The 22,595-nt window shown below is 41.1% G+C and overlaps 2 protein-coding genes across 5 annotated transcripts in view; one reads left to right on the top strand and one right to left on the bottom strand.

The window, feature by feature from the left end:
* DCAF6 (DDB1 and CUL4 associated factor 6) overlaps positions 1 to 8,389 on the bottom strand; it is a 57,256-nt gene extending 48,867 nt beyond the window's left edge. For 2 of the 4 annotated variants that reach the window (XM_060234483.1, XM_060234484.1), the window contains exon 1: positions 8,100 to 8,385. In XM_060234483.1, the coding sequence (XP_060090466.1) occupies positions 8,100 to 8,193 (94 nt within the window). In that variant the 5' untranslated portion in view covers positions 8,194 to 8,385. Of the gene's footprint in view, positions 1 to 8,099 lie in introns of all 4 variants that reach the window. The other 2 variants (XM_060234486.1, XM_060234485.1) reach the window with 2 other exon arrangements.
* A 108-nt stretch (positions 8,390 to 8,497) lies between these two features.
* MPC2 (mitochondrial pyruvate carrier 2) lies at positions 8,498 to 21,834 on the top strand. The gene is made up of 5 exons (XM_060234492.1): positions 8,498 to 9,191; positions 15,657 to 15,697; positions 19,583 to 19,667; positions 20,113 to 20,224; positions 21,618 to 21,834. The coding sequence occupies exons 1-5, from the start codon at positions 9,089 to 9,091 to the stop codon at positions 21,667 to 21,669; spliced, it is 393 nt and encodes a 130-aa protein (XP_060090475.1). The 5' UTR covers positions 8,498 to 9,088; the 3' UTR covers positions 21,670 to 21,834.
* The last annotated feature ends 761 nt before the right edge of the window (positions 21,835 to 22,595 follow it).

The raw sequence follows: 22,595 nt of genomic DNA, 5'->3' as shown, positions 1-22,595 counted from the left end.
AAGCTATTGCAATTAACCTTCTCATAAATGTATGCTTTGCTTAAAAAATATTTACACTAATAATTGCTGTTTATGATAGAAAAAAACCCTATACAATATCACATACAATTTTCAAAACCCAGACTGGTTTGATGTTCCCCATCAAGAAGAACTAAACTTACATATTTTCTTTAAAACACTTTACTTCCTTTTCTGAGAAATGCCTATTCAAGTTCTTCATGTTCCAGCCCTACTCTAGAATGCTGATGTCTGATTGCAATACACATTCTCACATCAAAAATCTTTATGCTGAAACTCTTGATTTGTATTATATATGTATCTTCTTAGAAATCAGCTTTTGTCAAACAATTTTTTGTAAGGAAGTCATATGTCCAAGTGTGAGAATGGACTGTTTTACATCTGTGTGGATTTAGCAGGGCACCCTTCAATGCAATCCTAATTACACATTACTAATTCAATTAAAGTCAACGAGCTTAGAAAACTGTAACTCTTGTTTATGATTACACTGTAAAAGAGCAGTCAGATTTGGCCACAGAAAGAAACTCTAAATTTCTGGAGTTCACCGGCTGAAGCAATTTGGAGACATCACATGTGGTGTTCTTGCTTTGGGGCTACAGCTGTATCTGTGCACCTGCTTTCTTGCTCTTTTACCTACCTGGATATTTGCACCTAAAGATACTCTAAAAATATCTTCTTGTGCAGAGGTGTCAAACTCACAGTCCATGGGCCAGAACTGGCTTGCCATGGCTTTAATCAGGTCCGTGGCTTTCTTCCCCCTTGCCTGTCCTCACCTTTTCAAGATCAAGCTGTAAGAAGCAGAGGACAAGGGCTACTACCTCTGTTGTCACTGGCTTCTTCTTTGAGCTCCGCTGAAACACAGAAAAAATTGCAAAGGAAATGTGGAGCAGGTTTTCCATTCCCAGAGTAGTCTATCTGTGCCCAGGAATCTTAATGGAAAATCCATTAAGCATTTTCTTTGCAACTCTTTGTATGTAATGGAACAGTCTCCCCCGCCCCCCCCACACACACCCACCCAATATCTTTATGATTTAGTTTGGTCCTACTGGGTGGAGCATTTGTTTCAGTTTCCAGTTTTATATATTAACTCCAAAAACCAAAGGCTTCAACTGTCTTCTGGCAAATGGCTGATGTTTCAAGCCAGCTCATCTCTGCTGAATGGACCTGAGAATGGGTGCCTGAGTATTTTAAGCTGGGAACCCACAGCCAAAGCCTAAGGGGAACATTACACCTTGAGAACCACAGGTACTCTGATCAGACGTGGAGGGGGGGAGAGACACTTCTCCCACTTGCAGATTCTGGAATGGCTTTGGGTCATTGAAAGGGCAGCTTCTGTGAAATCTCTCAGTCCACCTACCTCATAGGGTGTTTGTTGTGGGGGAGGAAGATAAAGAAGATCGTGAACCACTCTGAGATTCGGAGTGGAGGGCGGGAAATAAATCCAATATCATCATCTTCTTCAGCCATTTTATATTTTCCTAGGCTCAAAGCATTTTATATTTTTAGCTTATATTTTTAGTTTCTGCTGTAGTGCTTGTGCCTTTTCTGGATATTTTGTTTTTAAAAGTGAATTGCCAAGTCCTACTATTCCCCAACATTTCCATTTTAGGCAGACATCTTTGAAGGGCAGGGAGGAGATGGTTTAGGATCAGTTATCAAAGACTATTCAATAAACAAAACATAGCAAGAGTGTTATTGTTTTAAGCATATTTGTATTTTAAGTTAAAAATAATATATTTTATTGTTTTTATCTGTGTCCTTTATAAAGTTTTATGTTACACTACCTGGTATTACATTTTATGAAACACGTGGCCCAGCCCAACAAAGTCCCATTTATGTCAGATCTGGTTCTTATAACAAATGAGTTCAACACCCCTGCTCTAGTCTCCTTTTCCAAACCGAGCCTAGAAAGTTGCCTAGGATCTTCTTGCTGCTTCAGGAAAGAGCAGAACATGACACAATATTATCAGCACTATCAATTTATTATGTGTTATTTATTTATTAAGTTGGATTTTTAAACCGTCCTCCACTATAAAATAAATGCAGCTTTGTTGATATAAGAATAGGGCACAAATACATAAAAGATAGATAATTCTGAGCTAAAATGTTGGTTGGTGATCAGATTAATAATTCATGTCATTCAGTACACAATTACTGTAGATAGGATTACTTTTTCAAACTTCAAACACTTTATCATATACGTCACCACTTAAGCTCAATTGCACACTAAATTCTCTTACAGAAGTTACATTTACAGTTTCAGACTCATACTAACTTCAACTAATTTATGCAAGACTAAGTTGTAGTTCAATCACCTTCACTTGCTGGGCCCCAAAAGTTCTTCACCCCTCTTCCTCTTTGAAGAGAAAGACTAACATTTGCAGATTTTCTTCTCACAAAGATAACAGTAATGGAGAGGGTTAGGAAAGACTACTGGTTCAGCTACTTCAAAGATTCTCAGACATTTTAACTGAACTTATCGGCACAGACAGGCCTGTGAAATTGATCTAGCAGAGTCAACACTTAGCTGTAGGATTCCATGTTCTTTGGGAGAAAGGTCAGTATCTTCAAAATGTAAACAGGTCAATGCTGGCTATGGTTTAACAGACAACACATTTTAAAAACCGTTAAATGATTACTTAGCTGTGAATGAACCTTTAGGATCATTTCAATATACAAAGATGTAGCACATAACCAATTTAACTCTATATGTGTGCAAAGGGTTGGTCTTAAACGGTTAATGGTATATTCTGCAAGAACAAGCAATAATTTTCAAGAAGTCGGTATAGACACTTTTGTTGTAGTCGCACAGTCGAGTCCAACTCTCTGCGACCCCATGGACAAAGGCACGCCGCCAGGCCCTCCTGTCTTCCACCATGCTCTGAAGTCTGCTCAAATTTGTGTTTGTTACATCAGCAACACTGTCCAGCCATCTCATCTTTTGCCGTCCCCTTCTTCTTTTGCCTTCTGTCTTTCCCAGCATCAGGATCTTCTTCAGGGAGTGCTCCCTTCTCATTTGGTGGCCAAAGTATTTGAGCTTCAGCATTTGACCTTCCAGGGAATAGTCTGGGTTGATTTCCTTTAGGACTGACTGATTTGATCTTTTTGCAATCCAAGGGACTCTCAAGAGTCTTCTCCAGCACCACATCTCAAAAGCATCTATTCTTCTGCGCTCAGCCTTCCTTATGGTCCAGCTCTCACAGCCATAGATTACTACTGGGAATACCATCGCTTTGACTATACAGACTTTAGTTGGCAGGGTGATGTGTCTACTTTTTATTATACTGCCCAGGTTCGCCATAGCTGTCCTCCCAAGGAGCAAAGATCTTTTAATTTCATGGCTACTGATACCATCTGCAGTGATCTTGGATCCCAAAAATGTGAAGTCTATCACTACTTCCATGTCTTCCCCTTCTATTTGCCAAGGTGAGATGGGGCCAGATGCCATGATCTTAGTTTTTTTGATGTTGAGTTTCAAGCCTACTTTTGTGCTCTCCTCTTTCACCCGCAACAAGAGGTTCTTTAGCTCCTTCTCACTTTCTGCCATTAGAGTACTGTCATCTGCATATCTGAGGTTGTTGATGTTTTTCCCGTCAATCTTAATTCCAGCTTGTTCTTCATCCAGGCCAGCGTTCCGCATGGTGTACTCTGCATATAAATTAAATAAGCAGGGTGACAATATACATCCTTGTCGAACTCCTTTTCCTACTCTAAACCAATCAGTTGTTTCTTGACCCTTATACAGGTTTCTCAGGAGACATGTGAGGTGGTCTGGTACTCCCATCTAAGGACTTGCCACAATTTGTTGTGATCCACACAATCAAAGGCTTTAGCATAGTCAATGAAGCAGAAATAGACGTTTTTCTGATACTTCCGTGCTTTCTCCATAATCCAGCAAATGTTTGATCTCTAGTTCCTCTACCTCTCCGAAACCCAGCTTGAACTTCTGGTAGTTCCCGATCTATATACTGCTGAAGCCTAGCTTGTAGGATCTTTAACATGACCTTGCTGGCATGTGAAATGAGTGCAATGGTGCGATAGTTTGAACATTTTTGGGCATTACCCTTCTTTGGGATTGAAATATAAACTGATCTTTTCCAATCCTGTGGCCACTGTTGTGTTTCCCAAATTTGTTGACATAATGTGTGCATCACTTTAACAGCATCATCTTTTAGGACTTTGAATAGCTCAACTGGGATACCATCATTTCCGCTCGGTTTGTTGTTAGTAATGCTTTCTAAAGCCCATTTGACTTCACACTCCAGGATGTCTGGCTCAAGATCATCGATTTCACTGTCATGGTTGTCTGGGACATTGAGATCCTTCTTGTATAATTATTCTGTGTATTCTTGCCTGATCTCTTCTGCTTCTGTTAGGTCCTTACTGTTTTTGTCCTTTATCATAGCCATTTCTGCACGAAAAGTTCCCTTCATTTCTCCAATTTTCTTGAAGATATTTCTTGTCCTTCCCATTCTATTATTTTCCTCTATTGCTTTGCATTGTTCCTTCAGGAAGGCCTTCTTATCTCTCCTTGCTGTTCTCTGGAAATCTGCATTCAGTTGGGCGAATCTTTCCTTTTCACATTTGCCTTTCGCTTTCCTTCTTTCTTCAGCTATTTGTAAAGCCTCATCAGACAGCCACTTTGCTTTCTTCCATTTCTTTTTCTTTGGGATGTTGCTGATTGCTGACTTCTGTACAATGTCACAAACCTCCGTCCATAGTTCTTCAGGCACTCTGTCTATCAACTCTAGTTCCTTAAACCTATTCTTCACTTCCACTGTATATTCATAATGGATGTGATCAAGGTCAAACCTGAATGGCCTAATGGCTTCCCCAGTTTTCTTGAGTTTAAGCCTGAATTTTGCGATGAGTAGCTCATGATCTGAGCCGCAGTCAGCTCCAGGTCTTGTTTTTGCTGACTGTAAAGAGCTTCTCCATCTTTGACTGCAGAGTATATAATCAATCTGATTTCTGTGTTGCCCATCAGGTGATGTACATGTGTAGAGTCACCTTTTAGGTTGTTGGAAGAGGGTGTTCGCTATGACCAGCTTATTCTCTTGACAAAACTCTATTACCTTTGCCTAGCTTCATTTTGTTCTCCAAGGCCAAACTTGTCAGTTGTTCTGGTTACCTTTTGACTTTCTACTTTGGCATTCCAGGCCCCTATTATGAGGAGGACATCATTTTTTGGTGTTAATTCTAGAAGGTGTTGTATATCTTTGTAGTACTGGTCCACTTCAGTCTCTTCTGCATCAGTGGTTGGGGCACAGAAATGGATTACTGTGATATTGAATGGTTTGCCTTGGATACGGACCGAGATCATTCTGTCATTTTTGAGATTGTATCCCACTACTGCCTTCCTCACTCTCTTGTTAATTATAAAGGCCACTCCATTTCTTCTACAGGACTCTTGGCCACAATAATAAATGTAGTGATCCTCGGAGATAAATTCACCCATTCCCGTCCATTTTAGTTCACTGATTCCCAAGATGTCGATGTTCAGTCTTGCCATCTCTTATATAGATGTATATATAATATATAGATTATATATAGGTATAGACACTAGCCGGTGACTAATGCACAACTAAAGCATTGTCACCTAAACAAACACTGATTTTTAATAAGAAATTACAACCAAGATACCAAAACTTTATGTTCATGTAAAGTAATATTGGACCAAATCCCCCAAAACAGTCTTCATCAACCCATGAATGCTGACTGATTTACACCCTTAAGTAGTCAAGCTTTGCAGCTTGCATCACCAAATCAAATTGTGAAGAAATTCTTGTTTCATGTAATGGGGGGGAGGGAGAAGAAATGTGAAGGGGGATCATCTGAAGCTGCTTCCACATGGTTTCTTCTCACTTTGGCTTCCAAACTATAGTTGTTGTTATTATTTTGGAGCATATATAGTGTTTTATTACATAGATATTATTATAAATGCCACAGTGCTTTATTATTATAATTATTTTGGAGCAAATAAGAGTGCTTTGTTGTTGTTATTATTTTGGAGAATTCACATAATGTCCTCTGAACACGTCTTCCTAAATCAGCTTTGCTCTGATGCTTTTGGAAAGAGCGCAATCCAAGCATATTATCTCTGGCCGTGCAAAGATTCTGCCACACAGGTGCCATTTTCCTGCCATTATCTCCCCACTGCTAGAGCAATTATTGATTGCTTTAAAATGCTCTCAAAAAGACTTCCAAGTTGAGGGGGAGGATTTGGTTGTGGGAGGACAGCAAGCAGAGAACTCCCATGTGGACACTGTACTGCTGAAGGGAATTCCTCTGCATTCATACTGACAATAAAAGCAAAATTGTGTGAAAGCAACCTGACTGATTTGCTTTACTGAGGTATCCAGAATACAATTTATGGGTCTTTTGTTCCAGAAGTGTGTATGTAACAATTTAAATCTATCCATAAATTACTACTTTGAGCACCGGATTGAAGATCTCTCTCTCCTCCAAGTTTGTTTTCCTCTTTAGCTGATTTTTGTTTTCTCTCCCTGAAATAAATCCACTTTACGTGCATACCTTTATGAGCACTCATGATGTTACTGGGTTGTACTTATATGTAGAGATAGGTGTGCTAATTTTATATAGGACTGCAGTCCTGATTTGCTACTGTAGATAATAGTAATAAAAATATATGGGAAAACAACATTAAAATCTTCCTAACTCTGCATAAGATCAGGCATGGTAGCAGGAAAGATTGATGGCTTCTTTATTTTGGCATTCCATATTATGAGAAAATTTTCCAGTTGTACTTTGTTGCAAGTGACTCATGGAACTAGGAGATAATGCCCATTCCCATCCAACACATTCCATAAAAATCTATAACTGGATGCATATTTATATATAAGATGCACAAATGGACTTCCGTTACTAAATTGAAGTATTTGTTTTTACAATAAACATAAATATATAAAATCCCACCTACATTTCTAAAGCTATTAAGCCTATTTGCAGCAACACTGGAGCCTAGAGCAAAGGAAGGATGCAAATATTTCAATACATAATTAACTAAATGGAAGTTCTACATAAATATTTGAAGTCTTCCTATATCAGGGTTCTTTCCATGTTGGAAAGGCAACCCAAACATCCCTGGTATATTTATCAAATAATAAAAAAACATAAATATAACAAGAAAATTGAAGGTATCCTGCAACCCTTTCTCAAGGCACTGGAACGATGTATTTTGTAATTCACAGAAAATAAAAGCAAACGTGTGTTATCATGATAAGCTAAACTTGGATAGCGATACAAATAGGAGTAAGGGTTTTGTTTAAAAAATAAATCTTTGTTAACACCTACAAAAGTACTAGTCATTTTTTTCAATAGAACATTATTCAAAAGGGGATTTTGTACGACATTCCTTCCCCGCAAAGGAGCAGGAAACAATTTCCAAGTTACGAAAGCCACAGGCTAATGACGTTCGAGTTAAATGCTGGCAAGTGTTAAGTACATCCTGAACCTGTTTAGCTCACGGCGACTGCATACAGAAGCGATAAGCCCCTCTGATTCCGCTCTGCGATTTCTTACACAGCAGGCCTCTAGGAAACGCGAACTATACGTTCAAGTGAACTCGAGTTACCAAAAGTACTTCATGCCCCAGTGCAACTTTGTTGGACAAGGGTAGAGGAGCAACAGAAAAGCCATTCCCAATTATTTTAAGTGAGAGAAGGGCGAAATTTGCACGTGAGTAAACACGTGCACTACACATATGTCAGAACATTCGTGTCTCTGTGGGTGTGTGTATTCTTCCGAAGGTTTCGGGTTTCAAATTCTGAAAAAAGGGACGTATTCGAAGAATTCCTCTATACCGAGGAAATCCGCGTGCAAAGTTGAGATCAGGATTGCCAGAAGGCTTTTACCCAACGGCACAGCAAAAGCGCCGCCTCCCTTCGGTTTCGTAGCGCTGCCCCAAGGACTGAACTCCTGGCCCCACAGCCAGCCCCGCCCTCCAGCTCGAGCGCTGTCAAGCCCGTGGCCTGCGCTGCCGGGGGAGGGGCAACCTACGACGTGCCCCCCCCGCCGCTCCCCTCCCCCCCCGCCGCCCAGACCCCGCCCTCCCTTCTCACCGAGGTATCGCCTCCGCAGCAGGCCGGGCTCCTCTAGCCCCAAACTCCGCTTCCTCACATCCCACAGGAGGTGGGTGCAGCACCCCCGGGACATGGCACCGCGCGCTAACAAGAGGGCTCAGGCTGGCCGCCGCCAGCGACATCAGCCGCTGCCACTTGCTCTCGCCACCCTTGCCTTCACCATGGAGACCCGCGGGCGCGCTTTGCGCGCGCGTAACCACCACCACCACCGGTAACACCCCTATCGGACAGCCGCCTCAGCAGCGCCACGGCCCCGCCTCCCACCTTTCCCTCGGCTCCTCCCCTCTCCACAGATCCCCTTTACCAACGAGCTAGAGTGACTATCGCGAGAACTCACGCCCGCACGCATCGTTCTCGCCCCACCCTCAAGGTGACAAAAATAGCCATAGGAAGGAATGCTGGTCACATCGTGATCTCTTCGGCGCGATGGTCTTTTGGTCAACACTGGCAAAGCCGCCATTTTTGACTCGGGCAGCATCTTCTCTCAGACACCCCCCAGACACTGCAGGCTCAGATTCAGTGTTAATAGCGATGAGATAGAGACAGCCACGGCCTTACATATTGCTCTAAAACAACTAGACGGCTTCGGCCACGCGTTAGAAGAAAAAGCCCGAAGACAGACGGTTTTGTAAGCTATCTCCATAATATAAACATATGCTATTATCGTCATCGATCATCGTCCCAATCGTGTTGTCGTAATCAAAAGCGGACGCGAAGTTGACCGGGTTAATGTCATCGAATCCAGAGGACAAGCCCGTATAGAGACTAGCTAAGCCAATAGCGTGGAGATCAGCTGATAAAGCCCGCCGCTTTCTCGTTCAGCGAGCAAATCAAAAGAGAGCTAGCGGGCTCGCCCTACCACCTGCTTGTGTGTCTGTGAAGGAGGGGTGTTCTTGCTCTGCTTCTGCGAGGCGGAGAAGGACGGCAGGTCGACCAAAGGCGCTGCGTTACCAGTCACCGCACTCACCATGGCGGCGGTGGCGGGCTTCCGTGCCTCTTACCATCGACTCTTGGACCGGATCGAGCTAATGTTGCCTCCGCGGCTGCGCCCTATGTATAACCATCCTGCAGGTAGAGGAAGTGGGCGAGAGGGGATGCTGAAGGTCTCTTGTCTGCTCGTTCGATTACTTTATTAGAAAGTATGTGTGAGATAGAGATTGGCCGTTTGGCTTGGCTCGACTCGGGCACCAAAACCTGTTTATGATGCTGCGAAAGAAAAGAATGCTTATCTTTTGTTTCTTGAGGATGGAGGTTAGTGTTGGGATCGGTAAGAAGGGTCCATGTTTGTTTTTGGACTTTGGAAGTAGAAAGGCTCTGAATACCTTTCATTAGTTATAACAGAGGCTGCTTCAGTAGGAGCAGCTAAGCATCTGTTTATGACATTTTTAGCCTTTCCTTCCTCCAAGTGACTCAAGGTGACATACCTGTAAATGGTTCTCCTCTCACCATTTGGTCTTCACAAGAGTCTTGTTAAGGTGAGTGAGGGAGAAAGAGACTGATAGGTTCTCAGTAGTGCAGTACTACCCCTCTGTTACATCTGGTCACCCTCCTCCCCCTCCCAAGCTTGTTATAATGCGTTGGTTAATAGTGAGGCTAAAAACATTTAAGTGAGGCTAAAAACATTTAAGTCAGAAATCCTTTAACTCTGCCTCCTCTCTCTGGCATGGTGTGTGTGTGTGGTTGTGTAAAGGTAAAGGAGCAGAGTGTGATGAGGTTAGAAACCCTTTTAAGGGAACTCTGCAGGGTGTTTTCCCAGTCTCCTTTTCCATGCTGAGAACTGAGAGGCCTGTTATAAATGAGGGGGGGGGGGGGGAGGATGTACAGCTTTTCCATACTGATGCCCCCAATTTATTTTGATAACAAACTTTCCTTGCTGACAAAGATGCATATCGTACAGAACCTTTGTAGTTTTGAGATATATAATTGACTAAGGGAGGGTAGAGGGCTGGGGTGATCAGTTGCAAAATGAAATTGTCATGCAGGGATAAAAGAAGCTTTATTTGCTGCAGATTCCTTCTGTACTGTGAAGGTATAGAAGACCTTTCTGTGTTTGCATTTCTTCAGCCTAGAAGATTTGTGGCCTTGGGTAATGTTGAGGTCTGAAAAGCAACTTCTCCCCCATCCCCAGTTTTTTACATAACATTTTTCTAGGAACTACTCCTATTGAAATGTTCATTTGAAGGCTTGGACAGGAGAATATTTTCAACACAACGCATGTTATTTTGGTTAAATAAGTGTTGCATGCCTTTAGTTCTGGATTTTCTATGACCCAATACAACTATCTTTTGTCTTCAGCAGCTCCTAAAATATATTTTGTGGCTATCACAGTAGAAACCCAGCAATAGCACTTGTATTGTCATTCAATATTATAAAATAATCTCAATGTTAAAGCAATGATAGATTGACTGGCTTTAATTCTTGCTCTCCATTTGACACCCTTGTTAGAATGAATTTGCTAACCACAGTTTCCCTTGGATTTATTACTGTGGGAAAAGAAGAAACTATTTGTAATCTTATCTTTAACGATAATCCACTAGAAAACAAACTACTGATTACCGTTCTCTTTGTTTGAAGCTGACTTTCTCAACTTTAGTATCTCTCCTGTATAAATTTTTTCAGGCTGTGGGGCTTGGCAAAAAAAATTATATTAATATGCAAATTACAGCTACCTATGGGGGGGGGCAAATGGATTATGGCAGGGCTTGACAAGTCCCATTGTACCTAGAGGTTTCATCATGGCCCTAGTATTTTCAGCAATTATTTTATTGTGTCTCATGAGAATGTGTTGCTGAATGACATAAAACTAAATGTGCATGAAGTCACTGCATGTTCACTGCCAGCAGGTGAAGACTTTTTTCTTTGGTTAGCATTCCCTCAATGATCTCTCCTTCCTAATCAGAGTTTTTATATTTTGTATGTATTTTAATTGTTCTGTATGGTTACTGTTTGTTTGGGTTTAATTCTAAGGCTTAGTGAAGGAAATGAATATATCAAAATTGGAGATTGATGGGCAGATGTACTCTTCTTAACTGTGGAATGCTGAGATTAATTAACAGAGACCCTGGACAATTTACAATTCTGTGATGAGAGGGTGCTAAACCAAGATGCTGATCAACATTATACCAGTTGAAAGTTATTACTGCTGTTGTGCTTGAGACTTATTTTCAATAACAAAACCCATGCAATATGAAATGCAAGTTCAATGTTTTTTTGTCCATGATACAGGTCAATTTGATGGCCTAGTGAGATAAGTGACATTTCCCCTAGAATATGTGTCAGTTACTGAGGAATAACCCTTTCCTTTTAGATCTGCCCACAAAAGGGCTGTTTTGCACTGCTGAAGGATTACTCTTCTGCACTTAGTTGGAAGAAGAATTGAAACCTCCATACACACACACACACACAAATTTGTTATTCTTGTCCTCATGGAACAGTAAGAGCCAAAGCGCAGTTACTCAAAAATAAACTCCATTTGGTTTTGATCCCCTAACTTATAATTTTCTAGATTCCTTAAGAAACGAAACCCATGTTTACTCTTTTTCATTTCTGACCCTGTTACTGCAATGTAGTACTTCTGGGGGACTGAAAACCAGCAAAAAGCAACCAAATTACTCTTGTCAGATTAGGAAAAATAGCCTAATGTATGAAGCATTAAAGGTAAAGGAGATGAGAAACAAGAATAAACTGAAATCCCCTCGTCTGATGAAGTGTGCTTAGAGAGCACATGAAAGCTTACATTCTCAATGAAACTTGGTTGGTCTTAAAGGTGCACTTGACTCCTGCTCTGTTCAGCTGCCTTATCTGGTGTTCCTCCTCTCTTACCAGGAAGGACCTGTGTGTGTAAAATTCTTAGCTAGGCGCTTTCAAGAACAGACCCTCCAGAGTTTAAAAAAGGAAGATTTATAGTGGGATTGCCAATCTCTTTAATTTCAATTAAGAATTACTTTGGGAGGGCAACTCATTGTGCAGACATAGTGCTGCAAAAGACTGGTTTAAATCACCTTTGTTTTCACCATCCCTGCCCATCCATGCTGTTTGCATGGTGAACAGTGTGTGTGTGGGGGGGGGGGGGGGGGTTAAAGTTTTGTGCTGCAGGTGGGAGGTTGTGATCCTGTCCTTCTGCATCATCCCTTGAAGCCGTTGGGTTTCAGTTCCACAAGTATAACAGTGACATTGATGGATGCTGGGTTTTTAAAAAGACTCCCCCCCTCCTTGCCAGAAACTTTTAAACACTGGTGAAATCAATAAATAGCTGGAAACTGCCACTGTCACCAGTCTCAACACTCCTTGTGGAAGAGGGACTGAAAAGTGCTTTTCTGTTCTGTTCTACAAAGTTAACCATGTAATTCTGTTTTAAAGTAAAAAAACCCAAATCTGTACAAAAGAGGGGTCTGAAAGAAGTAGGACAGCATAGAAAACTGTGACTTGTAGAGTGCTGCCAGCAGTATAATCCATTGCAATTGTGTGAAGGAATCATGGCACTTCCAAATTAAATGGCCAGTTTGTAGAGGACTTCTGTGTCTGATTCTTATGCTAGTAATTTCTCATATGCTACAGCAGGAGTGGCCAAACTTGCTTAATGTAAGAGCCACAAAGAATAAATGTCAGATGTGGGAGGGAAGGAGGAAAGGGAGGAGGGAAGGAGAGATGGAAAGAAAGCAATTTTAAATATTCTCCAACTGGACTGGGTGCAAATCCCCTCCCCCAATGTAGCAGAGGCTTCAAGAGCCACATACCTTGTGTGAAAGAGCCACGGTTTGGCCACCCCCATGCTACTGTGTTGCTAAATCTCCCGCTCCTCTAGTTATCATTGCTTTTATGCAGTAGAGAAAGTTGCTGCTGGCAGCAGAAAAGCATTCCTTCATCTCATTTGGTCCTTTGTATAGTTACTCTAAATAGAAAGCTCTTTAGAATTCCTCAAAGGCATTTTGAATAATGAAACTTCTCTTGCAAGAAGTGTTCAACTTACAACTTTTAAAACTATAAATACGTCAACTGCCATAATCAATGGCTGCATAATACATCTGCTATAAATCATGTTTTTAAAAGTTACTGTTCACTTGAAACAAATCTGGATGTAGGGTATTGACATGCTAAATAAATTAACCACTTGCTCATTTTTGCAGTGGTTTTATATTGCCTGATGGACACCATTGGTTAGTGTCAAACTGTGACTGGGAAGACCAAGGTTCAGATCTCAATTTGGATACAAAACACATAGGGTGAGCCTAACCTCACAGGTCATTTGCTTAATATGAATGAGATTCTCTAACCATGTACTTTGTTCTGGGAAGATAGGAATAATTTTTTAAAAGCTCTTGGTGGATTTGTTATATAGTTAGCAGCAGTGTTCCATCTAAGCTGTGTGTGTGAGTGGCTGCTCATTAACACAGGAAGGCCTACTCAGCAGCAATCTGGAGCCACACTTGTTCTTGCCATTTTAAGATCACAGCAGTTATATCCTGTTCAGCATGAGAACTGCTCTGCTCAGTGGCTAGGGGGTGGGAATTAGAAGGAACATTGGTTAGTGTGCCAGTGGATTAAAACAATTGTTTCTTTGCTTCTTTTCCAATAAGCAGTGAATCGCTACCTTTTGCCATGAATATATCAGTTCTCTCCCACAGTGCATCTAGAGGGAATGGATAGTTATAGCTGCAATTAGCAGTTTTGAACAAATATAATAAGAGTATTTACTTTTTACTGCTCAGGGGCCCCAACTTGTGTGGAACTTGACCATCTATAAAATGATTAAACTGTGGTACAAAATACAGCCAGGTACATATATGAATATTATTTTGTAAATTATCAATTGTTGATTTCTTGATCTTTAAGTGTATTGGTCATTCTTGGTTTGTATGTACCTTACTGGCAAGCTGTGAACGTGTTGTCTTTGGATGTAATATTCTTGCCATAATGATGAAACTCTTAAGTTGTGCAGAACTTGAGCACCTATGAAAGAATTAAGGTGCAATACAAAATAATCTCCTAGCCTTTGCATTATCTCCTAGAGAAGAGGAGCTGCTGGAGACCAGTTGGCTGAAAAATACCACACTGTTTTGTGGGCTTTTCCCCAACTAAAATTGTAAACATGCTGTTTGATGGTTGCCGTTAGAGTTGTTTGGCAATGGAATTAACCCCAGATGTGCAGGACAGCTGTTTCTTTGTGACAAGCTCTACACAACTGGCAGCTGGCGCCGCTAGGTCAGGACATGCCCCAAACAGGCAGGGTGGGGCTTGCAGACTCTAGGTTTAGTAATAGGATTTGGCAGCCAGCTAAAACCAGGCACATCATCAAGCCCTGCCTGGGGGAAGGGAACAACCCAAGAAGCAGCTGCCCCAAGATAGGGTTTCAGGGCATTTCTGGTTGGGTAAAGGAGTAGACACCTAAGAGCCCCATGGTGCAGAGTGGTAAAGCTGCAGTACTGCAGTCCAAGCTCTCTGCTCACAACCTGAGTTTGATCCCAGCGGAAGCTGGGTTCAGGTAGTAACATCACCCCAGAGCTGGAAACGACTGGTGCTTGCACAGGGGATTACCTTTACCTTTAAAGGGGTAGCTAGGAGGAGCAAGCCAGGGGAGGGCATTGGAAGGGCAGCAGGCCATGGAAGATGAGGTATCCCTGCTCAGGCAGCATGTAAGCGCAAGGCATGCCAAAAGGAGGAAGAAAGTGGTGTAACCTCCCTCCCCTCTGAGGCCTTGCAAGAATAACACAGCCTTGACTAGGGGGAAACATACTCAGGTGCCTCTCTAAAATAATTGCTGTAGTCATGTCATTTCTCAATAAACTGCATTTCACAATACAACAGGTGATGACACAAACTGCCGGTGTCACTCAAGACTTGGTCTTGCATTGGAATAAGCATGGGGTTTGCAAATTTTCATCTGTGCTGTGACTCAACCCACTCACAGCAGAGAAGTGCTGTCCTCTGTTTTTCCTGGGCAAGTAGCAATCTGGGTTTTCTCACAACATAACTTCTCCATGAGGTGGAAGTGGAGAAGAAGTAAAATTCAAAAGACCCCAATGCCCCTGTGGTATAAAGTGCCCTCCTTTGACAAGGCATTATTCTTCTCTGAGCATCTTTCACCCAGCTGCCTTCAGTTCGGGAAGAATGATGTCAATGGAGGACACTTTGTATCCACTGGGGAGTTGGGGTCTTCTGAATTTTAGTTTTCCTCCCCCCCACCACATGGGGAAGTTACATTGTGACAAAACCCAGATTGCTACTTGCAGGAATTCAGAGGCTTCCTTTGAGTAGCAAGCTACTGATGAGGAGGGGTGTCCAAACTGCACAAAAGGATAAACATCAGGGTTTTTTCCCTTTAACAGTCTGTATCTGCTCAGTGCAGCAAGTTCTTGCTGTTTTGCAAACTAGTACAATAAACTGGTGCCATTGTGCAAATTATACACAGCAGACAGTCCTTAGAATAACCCAAGCATACTTTGCTTATTGCTTGACTTGTAAGTCTAGTATATGCAATTCCACTCTGTTGCTTCAGTTTCCTGGTTTTGTGTATTAACTACAAATGTTCTCTTGCAGGTCCCAAAACAGTGTTTTTCTGGGCACCTGTTATGAAATGGGTAAGTTGACCTACAAAATGCATGAAACCCATGAGCTAAAACTAAGCTGTGGCCCAGTTATTTTGGGAATAACATTTGCATATAGGAAACCTTCTGAATACGGCTAGACAGCTCTTCTAATCTGTCTCTTGACCAATAAACAGACCCAGAATATGTTGGAAGAAAGATGTATAGAAATGCTGCCAATTGACTTGAGTTGAAAGGACATCTACTCCCTGGTTGGTTTTGTCAAGCTGCTGCATTGTCTGGTAGCTTAGTGGAAACATTGCATATATTATCTCTACTATTCTACTTAAGTGATGCCAAATTCTGAAGGCCTCTATTAGTTAAGCTAAAACCTTACCTTGTAAGTATCTACTTCGGTGCACAGCAGAGTCTACATAGATATGCAGATTCTACTTAGCACCCAATATCAGCTGTGTTGCAGCATTCTGAACCAACTGGAGTTTTCAAGTTGTCTTTAAGGGCAGACCCATGTAGAATTTGTACAGTTGCCTAGCCTTGAGATAATCTAACATTTACTTATTTACAAAAGTTGTATATTACCTTTCTGCCTTTACAAGAGTCACCAAGCAGCAAACAATTTAAAACATACAAGATAAAATCACATTTAAAACCAAAAGCACCCCAACACACATAACTAAACACTTAAAAAAAACAGAGTTTAAGTACATACAAAACATAAAAACAGTAACTGGTTGGGATTGTTTAAGGAATGCAAAAAAACAAAACAAAAAACCACACCCAAAAACACACACAGAGATCCACATGACCAGGTCAGCCATCTCCCAGATCCTGCGTAGTTGGCAGAATGCTTTTTTCCCCCCAGCTGTATTAGGTTGCTTCTCCAACAATAAAGATAGATCCAGATCACTCCTAGCCAGTAAGAGACAACCGGACCTCATCAAAATGAGAGCCCCATGTCCTTCAGGCCCTCCCAACCATGTTACCTGTCTTGCCAGGAATCAGTTTCACCTTGTTTGTGCTTAACTATTCAATAATCTGGCACTGGTTCAAAGACTCTATAGTGTTGCCAGGCAGTTTCGATAGACATGTAAAGTTGGGTGTCGTCAGCATATTGATGGTATGCTGTTACAAAACCACAAATGATTTTTCCTCCAAGTGCTTCACACAGAGCATGAGGAACAAAATTTATCAGTGTGGAATTCTACAAAGCAGGTCCAGTACTGTAGAAAAGTTGTCTTGTACAGCAACCATCTGAGTTTTAAGGAACAATTGAAACCAGTCCAGAGCACATTCCTTAATCCCTACTTCCGTCTCCAAATGTCTCAGCAGGAAGGTATGGTCCAATATGTCAAAGGCTGCCAGAGCCCAGTAAAAGCAGCAGAAAGGTCATCTACTAAGGTCACCAGCACTACATCTGTCTCTGCCCCATAACCCAGTCTGAAATGGAATTGAAAAGGACCTAGGGCAGATGATTTTATCCAGGAAGGCCTAGTTGGTCTGCTACCACTTTTTCTATAATTTTGCTGATGAAGGCCAAATTAGGGGCTGGGCAATATCTAGTCACATGATCTTTCTCTAGCAATTTTTTTAAAGGTAAAAGACAGTTTCCCACCTGCTTGGGAACTCAAGGAAAGGCACTCAGAGTCATTCATTTATAATGGATGTTAGGGGCATAATGACGTGATTTTTTTCTATGTATTCAAAGCAGGCAAGAGTCTAATGAACAAGTGGTGGCCTTCACAGATTTCAGGATCCTGGTGGTATCCATCATAGTAATCAGCTCAATGTGATGATAAAGGGGCCAGATTCTATGTTGGAGGTTTCTGCTGTCTCAGCTGTAGCATCAAATCAGAATGTATTTAAGAGATTTTCTCAACAAAGAACTGAGCTAAGTGTCAATTCCTGGGAGTTTAAGGGCTCAAACATTGTACCCATGTTATTTTACACTGCTGAACTGTGTGTGAGCTAGACACTGCAATCATACCAGCAAAGTAGGATTTCTTTGGCACCATCACCACCACCTAATTGTTTTTTTCTGTGATTTCTATATCACCACGTATCAGTCAGTATGCATTTTCTGCCAGCCGCATTTGAGATTGTCTTCACCCTCTTTAAGTCACCCAGTTCCACAGTAAACAAAGGTACCTGATTCCACCTCGAGGATCGAACATGTCAACAAGAGGCCATGCCAGTAGCTTCCAAGCTTTTCTTAATTTAGGCATCATCTGTGATCTCAAAAAGGCCATCAGCTGGGATCTAAGTCAACCAAAGCATACATTAGTTTCTGCAGAGCATTGGTGGCATATTCACCTTAGCCTTGATAAGGTTGGACCATGGCACAGAGTAGATCTCCATTCCCCATAGCAGCTCTTCCCCCCCCCCCCACTGATTCAAACCAAAAAATTAGGTCTAAAGTATGTCTTCTCTTATGCATTGGGCCAGTTAATATCTGAGAGAAGCATATGGTGGCCAGTGAGGCTATAAAAATCCCTCCCTACCAAGGTGTCATCAGCAGAGATTTGAATTCACCCAGAAAAATCCATCTGGGTTTCTCCAGTACTCACCCTGAGATTATCTCTGTCAGGTCAGACAGGGTGTCCAGTGAGGAACTAGGTGGGTGGTAGGCGATCAGAAAGACCAGTTCATCCTTGAGACCTAGCCTAAGATAAAGGCAGTTAATGCCACCTTGATAGTCTGACTCGGGGAGACACCTCCATGTGTTTGTACCGGTGCCACCCAGCACAGCTTGTTATCAATGGGATGTGTTTCAGTAGGAAATTCTGTAGGAAATCACAGACCATACTTTTATTTATGTTTATTTGTTTCAATTTATATTCCGCTCTCCCCATAAGCAGGCTCAGGGCGGATCACAGAGCAAAATCTAAAACGCATCATAGAAATTGCATTATATATAAAATATAAATTACAGAACAGTTAAAACAGCATGGATTAAAAACAGGCCACATTATTTGTCCATGTACATAGATTTCCAGCTGGTGCTATTAGGCCTCTAAGATCTTTCATGTATTCTTTTATGTTGCTCCCAAGAGAATTGGGAATGCTTATGAAGCAGCCCCCAAACCTTTTGAAAAAGTGTAGAAGCTATCCCCCTTTCTAAACTGAACCTTTTTGTTGCTGGATGTGAAGTTTCTATGGGATTTGTCATTTATTTATTTAATATCCCACCCTCCCCACAGAAGGCAGGCTCAGGGCAGCTCACAGACCAAGGGTTGACACAAGCACATTAGTGTGACCGATAAAACACACAATAAAAACATAAGACATAAAAACAATTTAAAAACATTTGCATGTGCTACTATCACGATTTCAGGCAGTGATTAAATTCTGGTGGTTAGCTGTACTCAGAGGTCTCAGTATGACATTTGTTTCCTTCAGGATAAATCTTTGCATTTTTTTCCAATTAACTGTGGCCTATCTGGGATTTTACAAACTTACTATGAATATGGAACATTTAAAATTGACAGTTCTTATGGATCCATCCATGCCAGTGATGATAGGGTGCACAAGTGGACTCATCTGGTAGCTTTTGAACTAGCAGGGGGTGGGAGGCTGAGTTTGCCCCAGTAGTTGCAGAGTTTAGAAAACAGTTAAGACTTCTTGCTTTGTAGTGCAGTGGTATCAACCACTACTTCTACTGTGATTTTTCAGACTACAGGGCCAGGCAAATTGAGTTCTAGGCCAGTTCATTGAAGAAACGTAACTAACTGCTTTCTCCTTCAAATCTTTCTTTCCTCAAAATGCAGCACAGCATGAAATATGCTTGTATATGCCTTTATAAATCCTTGCTGTCTAGAATGTACATGTTCAGTGTTTGAATGACTTTAACTGTTAAACGCAAAGGACAATGACACCTGGATTCAGCACTGTCCCAATTAAGTTGAATGCTCCTTTTTATAGGGTTTGGTCTGTGCTGGAATGGCTGATATGACTAGGCCAGCAGAAAAACTCAGCACATCACAGTCGGCAGTGTTAATGGCCACAGGTATGTGTGATCTTATCTTCAGCAATGCTTATCATATTTGGCTGGCTAGAATATTAGTCTTGAACCAAAGAGGCTTGGGTTTGAATCCCTGGTCATATTCTGCCTAGCACAGCTCACACCATTGAGGAAATAGTGTGATAACTCCTGTCCATACATATGCACCTTGGAGAGAGGTTATAACTTAGAAGTTACCTTTTAAAAACAAAAATGGGCGGAAAAGTATGCCATGTAGGACTTGCTTCCATATAATACATTTTGGACTGGAATATTAATTCTGTGAGGTAGGTTAGACAGTGAGTGGCTGAAGATTATGGTTGGGGACTGAAACCTAGGTCTCTTAGATCATTATCCCACTGGGTATGAACACCTAACTACAGACAACAATCAGTGTTACCTTTGAAGTACTACGTGCATTTAATTTTTTTCTGTATTTATAACCCAACAGGACTTATCTGGTCAAGATACTCCTTAGTTATTATTCCTAAAAACTGGGGTCTATTTACTGTTAATTTCTTCGTGGGATGTGCTGGTGGCTCTCAGCTGTACCGTATATGGAGGTAAGTACTGTAAACAAGTAGGAAGGATTTTAGTTGACTCACTTAGCATCTGGTTCCTCAGGTTGGTCAAACTCTTCAGTGCTGCCAGTGCTTCCTGGCATAATTCCTGTGCTTTAACACTCCACAAAACAAAATCAAGATAAAAGATTCTACTGACATGTGAGAGTGCCTTTTTTTTTTTTTTGCCTTATGCCTCACAAGCTTATTTCAGAAATACAAAACACAACAAATTTACAAAAATTTCTATTATAAACGTGCAAAAGCATCCACAAATTCATTCAGAGATAATAAAATACATAAAGAACAGAAAGTCCTGCACAAAGGAATACTGTTCCAAAGGATGACTCCGGAAAACTTCAAAAAGTCTTTGTAGAGTAATACTACTCAAAAGTAAACCTCAAACGGAGTCCTTCCACTGCTGTTGGCTTCATAAGGAAAAAATCTTGCCTTCACGCAATCACCGGCTTTTATCACGTTCCGCTGCATTGCAGCTTCTTCACAAGCCAACTTACAAAGTCCTCAGACCAGCTCCTCTCACACGTCCATCTTTCAAATTTTTATGTAATGGCTTGACCAAACCCAGGATTACCTAGGACGTTCTGAAGGCAACAGCAGTGGAAGGACTCAGTTTGGGATTCACTTTCAAGTAGTATTACTCTACAAAGACTTTTTGAGGTTTTCCGGAGTCATCCTTTGGAACAGTATTCCTTTGTGCAGGACTTTGTGTTCTTTATGAATTTTATTATCTCTGGATGAATTTGTGGGTGCTTTTGCACATTTATAATAGAAATTTTTATAAGTGTTTTGTATTTCTGACGCAGTTGCTTTTTGGGGTCTTGGTTCACACTGTGTTGCCATTATTTTTTCTATTACAAGCTTATTTGGCTACTAAGCCCTAGCTCTTTTGACAATATCTTTTATGTCTTAGAAAAAGGAGCTCCATTTCAAAACATTCACTGGATTTGGGTCTCATTCCCACTAGAAAGTGATGATGCCCAGTGACCACCCCTATGGCTCCTAGACCCCATCTTTCAGACAACTATCTAGAATATGGGACTTGTTCCTGATTTGCACCTAACTAAACTAGTATTAGCTACCCATGTTCGTTGAAAGCTGAAAATACAGTAAAATTGCAAGTCACTTTGTACACTGTAATAATGGCACTTAGGAGCAAACAAGGTTGTATGCTATATGGGCTCCATGTGAAAGAGCGGATGTTCTTTGGAAAAAAACCTATTCAATCTTGACTGAGTTGTCATAACCACTTTATTCTTGCCTAGGTTCAACTGTAACATTTAGTCCTCAAGCCGGGGACATCCACAAGATACCCTGTTCAACTGTGAGAGTAATAAAAAAAAATTAGCTCATATGCACTGACTTTTTCTCCTGACAGGTATAATCAAGAGCTAAAAGCCAAGGAGAAGGAAGAGAAGCAGCAGCAATAAAAATGTAATTCATCTCTTCACATTTCAGTTGTGAACTCTTTCAAGGGACCTAGTTGTAATCTTGTGCAGTTGTCCAGGCTGAATTTTTACAAATGTTTGAGCATGTTTTTATATAAACTAAAAAACATCTCTTTACACAAATAAAGTTTGACGACTATAATAAAATGCTTTTTAGACTCAGATTTCACAATCCAATACTGATAGCTATTCTGGTCTGTCAGCTGGCTTAAATGGCAGCCCAGGTTATAAAATGTGTTCTCTGTTAGTTAAGTTCAATCTATATACTATTTCTAAAGGGGACCCCGCCCAAACATTACATTTTGAGAAAGAATCCTAGGCATGATCTGTGGAAAAAACCTATCAACAGAACTCCTGTTGTACAAGGAAAGTTTCACATTGTCTGTTTACCCTGCTGTTGTTAAAAAAAAAAAGTGCTTTGTTATTTGCTGCTTTTTGGGGAAAGCTAATAAACTTTTCCTAAATAAATGTATAGATGCTAGAGAGAACTCTAAACTAATATTGTTTGCTATATTCTTTACATTTATTAGAGGAGGAATCTCCTTACTCAAGCAAATACTCAGCTTTTCCTACAGGTGCTACTACAGATAGCCCAATCAAGTGGTGTTACCTTCTTGCCACAACAACAGGAAATGCAGAAGAGTTCAACTCAAGCATACCTTGATGTAACAACTTCACTTTTTGGAACTGTCTGCCATTGTTTTTCTGTATTGCTGCCTGGACAACAGTTGCATGAATTGTTTAGACTTAGTTTTACTGAATTTTTTGTACTTTTAAAAAGTTTTATCAACCGCCTATTTAACCTGAGGGTGAACTTTGCTTTCTTAACTCTTAAGAGCTAACAATTTAACAAGGCTGCTTCTATGAAGACATCAATCCTAGACTGGCTGTAGTAAGCAACTGTTTCT

Source organism: Heteronotia binoei, chromosome 3 (genome assembly GCF_032191835.1).
Source record: "Heteronotia binoei isolate CCM8104 ecotype False Entrance Well chromosome 3, APGP_CSIRO_Hbin_v1, whole genome shotgun sequence".
Taxonomy (NCBI): domain Eukaryota; kingdom Metazoa; phylum Chordata; class Lepidosauria; order Squamata; family Gekkonidae; genus Heteronotia; species Heteronotia binoei.
The sequence above is the reverse complement of the archived record's forward strand: the minus strand, read 5'-3'. Positions and strand labels throughout refer to the sequence as shown.

Excerpts from the sequence above, each read along its gene's own strand:
- MPC2 (XM_060234492.1), top strand. The coding sequence starts at position 9,089 with ATGGCGGCGGTGGCGGGCTTCCGTGCCTCTTACCATCGACTCTTGGAC. Across the intron at positions 9,192-15,656 it reads TATGTATAACCATCCTGCAG|GTCCCAAAACAGTGTTTTTC; the intron begins GTAGAGGAAGTG and ends GTTCTCTTGCAG. Across the intron at positions 20,225-21,617 it reads CAGCTGTACCGTATATGGAG|GTATAATCAAGAGCTAAAAG; the intron begins GTAAGTACTGTA and ends TTCTCCTGACAG.